Here is a 7,655-nt window from a genome sequence, read left to right as displayed (position 1 = left end):
ATGTGCTAAAAATACGCTGGCTTGGCATCCAGGTCTTGATTCAAGTGGTAACAGGATATTGGGCAGAGAAATCCTGGGGTGGTTTCAGTGTGTAGCAGCGAGCTGCTGGCTCTTCCTCCTTTTCCTCCTCCTCCTGGCTGCTGCAGGGCTGTTATCCCCACTCTCAGCCCCCTAAATTTCACATTCAGAAGTCACAGGTTTCACATGGCACTGCTCCCCTAGCAAGGCTCCGAACACTGAGGTGGCATCTCTTCCTCTGGGATTGAGAATTTATTACCAGCAAAGTATGTGTTTTATTACTCCTGTGGTAGTTTTGGGAGGGGGATGCCTGCAGGCTGGAGCTGGGATAAGTGAAGTCTGAAATGCCACGGGAAGGCCACAAACTTCAAAAGGCCTCGTTAGTGAAGCAGCAGAAGGAGATGTGGATGTTTGTGCCTCATCCATGGATTTTGTTGTGTTGTTGCTGAGCCCTGTGGCTTTGATACCAGTGAAAACACAGCGAACCCCCTCTGGGAAAGGGTCTTGAGATGAAGTGCTTTCTGCTCCCCCTCACTTTAGAAACACCCAGTTGATGTTCAGCCTTCAAGGCTGCTGAGCGAGTTTTTCATCCGCAGGCAGATTTTGCTGCCACATTCTCACTCACTTTCCTAAAATAAAGGGGGAAAAAAAATAAAAGAATCCTTGTGCTAATTTAATCTAGCCAGGCATCCTGCTGTCCTGCCTCATAATATCTCTCCAATCTGTCATTTCCAACAGACAGTGGTTTATTGGTTTGGCTTTTTTTTTTTTCCTCCCCCTGCTCTTGAAATATCTCCCCTTCTTTCTCAAGTAGCCCAGAGATCCCTCAGGGGAGTCCCAAGTTTTCCCCCTTGCTTTGGTGGGAGCTCTGGGTGAAAACATCTCCCTTCTCTAGGAAAAACTCTACAACAACTTCAGACAGAGGAAAGGCTTGTTAAAGCTTATGTGCTGGTCCTGTCAGTGCTGCATTGATGGTAGGACTCAATGGTCTTAAAGATCTTTTCTAACTTTAACAATTCTATAAATCCAGGAGCTGGTGCAGGATCAAACCTCACTGGGTTTCTCTTGATCTCTTTTCCAATTACCCACCCACACAGGGCCATGGAAGGAGCATTTGGTAATTAGCACTCCTCAGCCCCCTATCCCCACAGTGCATTCTTCAAACTTCTCAGCTCACCTCAAACCCTTGAGGCATCCCTTGAGCCCCTCAGAGCATCCCCTCAAACCCACAGCCCCTGTGAGCTCCTCAGGCCACCTCAGCTCCATAGGGGATCCCCTGAGACCCAGAGCCCCCCTCAGCTCCTCAGGCCACCTCAGCTCCATGGGGCATTCCTTGAGTCCCTCAGAATATCCCCTCAGACCCAGAATCCCTCAGGCCACCTCAGCTCCATAGGGGATCCCCTGAGACCCAGAGTCCCCCTCAGCTCCTCAGGCCACCTCAGCTCAATGGGGCATTCCTTGAGTCCCTCAGAATGTCCCCTCAGACCCAGAATCCCTCAGGCCACCTCAGCTCCATAGGGGATCCCCTGAGACCCACAGGCCCTCTGAGCCCCTCAGGCCACCTCAGCTCCGTGGGACATCCCCTCAGAGCCACAGCCCCCTCAGAGCCCCTCAGCTCCATGGGACATCCTCTGAGTCCCTCAGGGCATCCCCCAGACCCAGAGCCCCTCTGAGCTCCTCAGGCCACCTCAGCTCCATGGCACATCCTCTGAGTTCCTCAAGGCATCCCCTCAGCTCCACAGCCCCGCTGAGCCCCACGGGGCACCCCCTGAACGCCTCACGGCCCCTGATCCCCAAGGGGCAGCGTCTGAACCCCTAAGTCCCACGGAGCCCCCCGTCAGCCGCCCCCGACCCCCCTCAGACCGTCCCCACCCCCGCCGGCGCGGCCCCTTTAAGAGCGCGGCCCCTTTAAGAGCTTGGCCCCGCCCCCCGCGGTCCCTGCCGGGGCCGCTGCTGACAACAAGATGGCGGCGGCGGCGGGTCCGGCGGGCGCTGAGAGTCGCGTGTTGGGCTACAGCCTGCACCGCTGGAGCAGCTTCTCCTCCACCTACCTGCCCGAGTGAGTGCCGGGCTCGGCGGCGCGCCTGGAACGCGCTCCGGGCTCGGGTCTGGTGGGGGCCGGGCGGCTGGGCCTGTGTGCGGCCTGCGCGGGCCCTGCGCTGAAGCCCGCGCGGGGAGGCCGCGGCGGGGGGAGAGGGAGCGGAGCTGCGTGTGAGCGGCGTTCTGTGTGTCAGGGGGCTCTGGGCAGCAGGTCTGGGGGGAGCTGTGTGTGAGCAGGGTGTCTACAGGAGAGTTTGGGGTGGCTGTGTGTAAGAGGGCTCTCTCCAGCAGGGTTTGGGGGGCTGCGTTTGGCGGAGATCTGTACTGCGGGATTTGGGGGTTTTAGCGGGGCAGGAGGTGCTCAGCAGGGCTGGGGGTTCACGGACAGGGCACTATCACTCGGGGCTGTGTTTGGAGCAGTGCTTCGTGAAGAGATTTGGGAGGAGTTGCGTGGGGCAGAGAGTCTGGGCTTGCAGGTTATGGGGTGGTGGGTTAAATGTGGAAGGCCTTGAGAGTCAGCTTTGGGGGTAGCTTTAGCACGAGGTATGGGCAGAGGAAAGTTGCAGCTGAAGAGGAGAAGCTGACCCCAGATTCGGGGGAAGAACAGGCGCCGGTGTGGCAGAGGCCGGGCAGTTACTGGGTGAAACGAGGAGAAGGGTCAGTGCCCCGCCTGCCCTGCCCTGCCTCTGTCAGGTGCCTGTGGGCTCTGTGTTTTTTGGCAGCTGGGCGTCCTGTCCTGCCCCTGAACTGTGCACTGCTGGGCTGTGTCCCCTGCTGTGTGTGGCTTTTGGGGAGAGAGAGGGGTCACCTGCTGCTCTAATGGCCTGTCCCTAGGAATTTGGGGGCTGGCAGGAGCTGTCAGAGCCATCGGTTTGTGCTGCTGCACCGAGTGATCCCATCCTGTGTTGACATCCAGCTGCAGCCCGCGGGATTTCTCTGGTCACTGACAGGTTTGGAGGGACCACAGCGTGGTTTAGGTGTGATGTTTCTGGTTCACCTTCGGGATGAGCCATCCTTGGTGCTGGAATTCTGGAGCACTGCTGGGGTCACAGCACAACGAGGTCATTATGGGCTGTCCAGACTCATCCCATCATCGATTGTGCTGCTTTTGCTGACCTTTGATTGATGTATCCTCAACTCACCCGCTATCAACAAGTGACAGAGTTGCCTTAGTTGTTAATTATTAATATCCTCAATTATCTCCACTTTGCAAAATGAAGTAAACCTCTAAATCCAGGTTTTTAACTGAACTCTGAATTGTTTTGTTTCTCTGTATGTTTTCTGTGTGAGATGTGGAAAAGAACTGGTTTCTTCTCTTAATTTGTAATCTTTGGTGGTAATGAAGCCATCCCTTTACCTTTCCTTTTAAACAGCTTGCCCTTAGGGTGCCTCCTTGAGCTCTCTGATGAGCTTGTAGTTATTTCTTCTGGCATTTCTGGCTTTTAAAATCTTGTTAAAGTGTTGGTCCCTGAGGAGAGGGGTGACAGTCCATTATTGATCTCAGTGATGCTGTACAAACACAGAGTGTTGTCTTTGTCCTTGATATTCCTTTCCAAGGCTCCCATTAGTCCCTTTTTGCTACAGACTCGTGTCAGGAATTAAGTTTCACGTGGCATCTGCAGTGCTGCCCAAAGTCCTTAATGCCTTCCCTGATACAAATTCCCATTCCTGTAGCTGGGATGGTATTTTATATTTTACAAACGTGTGACCTTGCATTTGGCTGCTTTTAAGATGTTGTTTAGAAGTGCTTGTCATCAGTGAAAACAATTTTATTATCTGCTTCTAAGCACTGTAATCCCAGCAATGGGCTTGGGCTCTGGTGTGCTGACCTTGGTCTGAGGGATTCTGGTCTTGCTATGGAAATTTTGGTTTTTGCTTCCAACTTTTTATTCCCATGGCCTGGGAGAGAGCTGGAATACAGCCTGGATTGGAAGGGAGAGGCTTTGACCTGTGATTTAAGATCAGCATCTCAAAAAGAGAAAGTTTAATAAGAAATGTATGGGAAGGTGGGTTTTTGGGGAGGGACTGAAGAAGGAAATCTTAAAAATTGCTGGGACAAGACCATAACAGCCTGTGGGATCAGCATGCACACACAGCTAAAGGTTCTCTTGGTATTTAATATATACAACAAAATGATGCTTGTCTGGAAGAACTTGATCTTAGAGGATGTTTTCCATCCTGCATGACTCTGTGACATTGGCAATTCTGGTTATGCTGTAGTTTAAATGAATTTGCTGGCATAACTAGAAAGAAATCACTTTAACCTTTAAGGAGAAGAGGGGCTCTGCCCTCATGTATGTAGGAGTGAATATACAACTTATTAAATATTATTGATTGTTGTTGGGAGTTGTGGAATTGCAGACAAAGTGCTCAGGGAGGAGCAGCAGAGGAGTTAAGGATGATTTAAACACTTGCTTTAAGCAGTTGTATGGTTTTAAATGTAAAACAGAGTTCTGGAATGGAAAACTTCCATCACTGCTGACCAGGGAGGAAATTAAATGTCCAGTGCCATCTCACCTGCTTGTGTGATGCTGAACTGACATTGAAACTTTCACAACACTGAATTCATCTGATAACCTCTCTTTTCATTAAAAAAGCCTAAACAAAGGCAAACCAAAAGTGTTTTACAAAGGCCTTTCTGGTCGTGCTGCAGCTGAGGATCAGTGGCCTATTGAGAAGCACTCATTTCTTTCAGGGACAGAGGAGCTTCCTCTGCTCAGTGCCAGTGCCTTTCCTCTGCATTGGGTGCTGGACTAGTTAGTGCTGGATTGGTTAGTGCTGGATTAGTTAGTGCTGGACTAGTTAGTGCTGGAGGATTAGTTGGTGCTGGATTAGTTAGTGCTGGAGGATTAGTTAGTGCTGGATTAGTTAGTGCTGGAGGATTAGTTGGTGCTGGATTAGTTAGTGCTGTGGATTAGTTAGTGCTGGATTAGTTAGTGCTGGATTGGTTAGTGCTGGAGGATTGGTTGGTGCTGGATTGGTTGGTGCTGGATTGGTTAGTGCTGGATTGGTTAGTGCTGGATTGGTTAGTGCTGGATTGGTTAGTGCTGGAGGATTAGTTAGTGCTGGACTAGTTAGTGCTGGATTAGTTAGTGCTGGATTAGTTAGTGCCGGACTAGTTAGTGTTGGAGGATTAGTTAGTGTTGGAGGATGAGTTAGTGTTGGATTAGTTGGTGCTGGACTAGTTAGTGCTGGACTAGTTAGTGCTGGACTAGTTAGTGCTGGACTAGTTAGTGCTGGATTAGTTGGTGCTGGATTAGTTGGTGCTGGATTAGTTGGTGCTGGATTAGTTAGTGTTGGAGGACTAGTTAGTGCCGGACTAGTTAGTGCCGGACTAGTTAGTGCCAGACTAGTTAGTGCCGGATTAGTTAGTGCTGGAGGATTAGTTAGTGCCGGATTAGTTAGTGCCGGATTAGTTAGTGCTGGAGGATTAGTTGGTGCTGGATTAGTTAGTGCTGGACTAGTTAGTGCTGGATTAGTTGGTGCTGGATTAGTTGGTGCTGGATTAGTTGGTGCTGGATTAGTTGGTGCTGGATTAGTTGGTGCTGGAGGATTGGTTAGTGCTGGAGGATTGGTTAGTGCTGGAGGATTAGTTAGTGCTGGAGGATTAGTTAGTGCTGGAGGATTAGTTAGTGCTGGATTAGTTAGTGCTGGAGGATTAGTTAGTGCTGGATTAGTTAGTGCTGGATTAGTTAGTGCTGGAGGATTAGTTAGTGCCGGATTAGTTAGTGCTGGATTAGTTAGTGCTGGATCCACTTTCTGGCAGCTTTACCAGAGCTGCAGCTGCCTGCATGTCTGCAAGGAACTTTCCAGACATTAAGTGAGGATTGTCTTAATGAAAAGAAATTATTCTGTTTTTCAAATCATTGGAGGTGTCTGTTGGTTTGTACCTGCATCAAGACTGACTTGGATATTTATTTTAGAAACTGTGGGTAGAAATCAAAGATTTGGTCTGGTAATAGTGGCTGTGTTGTAGGGGAGGTTGTGCTTTTGGGAGGAGAATTGATCCAGGAGGAAATTTGGTGTTGAAACATTTGATGCTTCCAGAGATGCTCTGTCTGTGTGGAAATGTGACAGTGCTCACAGGGGTCTCAGGTGAGGATCTGACTCCATGTTTCAGAAGGCTGATTTATTATTTTATGATATATATTACATTAAAACTATACTAAAAGAATAGAAGAAAGGATTTCATCAGAAGGCTGGCTAAGAATAGAATAGCAAAGAATGATAACAAAGGTTTGTGGCTCGGACAGCTGGGCTGTGATTGGCCATTAATTACAAACATTTAACATGGGCCAATCCCAGATGCTCCTGTTGCATTCCACAGCAGCAGATAATCAATGTTTACATTTTGTTCCTGAGGTCTCTCAGCTTCTCAGGAGGAAAAATCCTAAGGAAAGGATTTTCCATGAAAGATGTCTGTGACACAGAATCACCAGTTCAGCATTGAGAGGCTTCAGCTGATCCAACCTGGAAAATGCTCAGCCCAGCCCATTGCCTGAGGCTGCTCTGTCAGATCCACTCCTGGTCTCTCCAGGGTTCCTCCCTGGAGCAATGGAGCCCCAGGGGAGGGATGGAGCCCCAGCCCCAGGGGGAGGAATGGAGCCCCAGGAGGAGGGATGGAGCCCCAGGGAGAGGGATGGAGCCCCAGGGGAGGAATGGGGGAGGAATGGAGCTCCAGGGAGAGGAATGGAGCCCCAGGAGAGGAATGGAGCCCCAGGGGGAGGAATGGAGGGATGGAGCCCCAGGAGAGGAATGGAGCCCCAGCCCCAGGAGAGGAATGGAGCCCCAGGGGAGGAATGGAGCCCCAGGAGAGGAGAGGAATGGAGCCCCAGGGTAAGGAATGGAGCCCCAGGGGAAGGAATGGAGCCCCAGGGGAAGGAATGGAGCCCCAGGAGAGGAATGGAGCCCCAGGGGGAGGAATGGAGCCCCAGAAGTGACTGCTCCCTGGTGCCTCACGTGGGGCTGGCCCAGGGATTGTCCCAGCATGGCAGTGCCACAAACAAGTGCTGGTGTCTTCAGACATGCCCAGAGCCAGGGATGGACTCATTCCTCTCCCTTCTCTGCCCTCCTGCAGGAGTGTTGAGCTCAGTCACTTTGTTTCTTTCTGACAGGGAGGGAATGAAGAGTTGCACAAGGTAATGCAGGTTGCTCCAATTTGGCTTTTTGGTTTTTTTTTCCTTTGGTAAGGAATAGAACCAGAAGCTCTTGCTCTTCACAGAGAGAAGCACTTCATATCCTGACTTTTTTAGTGGCTTGTTTTTGTACCTGCTGCAGTTTGAACTTGCTCCTGAGGTGAATGAGAGGTGAAGTGCTGTGCTCTGTGTGATGGCAGCTTTGTGCCCTTTTTTACTCCCAGATTGCTGCATCCTGGGGCTGTGGGTTCTAGTGGCTGCCTCAGCATCAGGACTGGTGGCATTTTGTGTTTGATAATGCACTCAGGTCCTTCTGTCACTGCTTTATATGGCTGAAATCCCACTTCAGAGACCAACAAGAGCTTTTTGCTGTGTTCCTCTATTCACACACTTCAGTAAGGAATGTTCATCCTGTTTCTGTTGCTCAAATTTTCAGTGCTTCAAGTTGTCCTGCATGGAATC

At 50.6% G+C, this 7,655-nt stretch overlaps 1 protein-coding gene across 1 annotated transcript in view; it reads left to right on the top strand.

Annotated features, from left to right (window-relative positions):
* Positions 1-1,974: 1,974 nt before the first annotated feature.
* The window catches only part of MKLN1 (muskelin 1), a 98,747-nt gene continuing 93,066 nt past the window's right edge, over positions 1,975-7,655 (top strand). The window contains exon 1 of the mRNA XM_058022237.1: positions 1,975-2,077. Coding sequence (XP_057878220.1) covers positions 1,983-2,077 — 95 coding nt within the window. The 5' untranslated portion in view covers positions 1,975-1,982. The remainder of the gene's footprint in view (positions 2,078-7,655) is intronic.

This window comes from Melospiza georgiana, chromosome 4 (assembly GCF_028018845.1).
Source record: "Melospiza georgiana isolate bMelGeo1 chromosome 4, bMelGeo1.pri, whole genome shotgun sequence".
Classification (NCBI taxonomy): domain Eukaryota; kingdom Metazoa; phylum Chordata; class Aves; order Passeriformes; family Passerellidae; genus Melospiza; species Melospiza georgiana.
The sequence above is the reverse complement of the archived record's forward strand: the minus strand, read 5'-3'. Positions and strand labels throughout refer to the sequence as shown.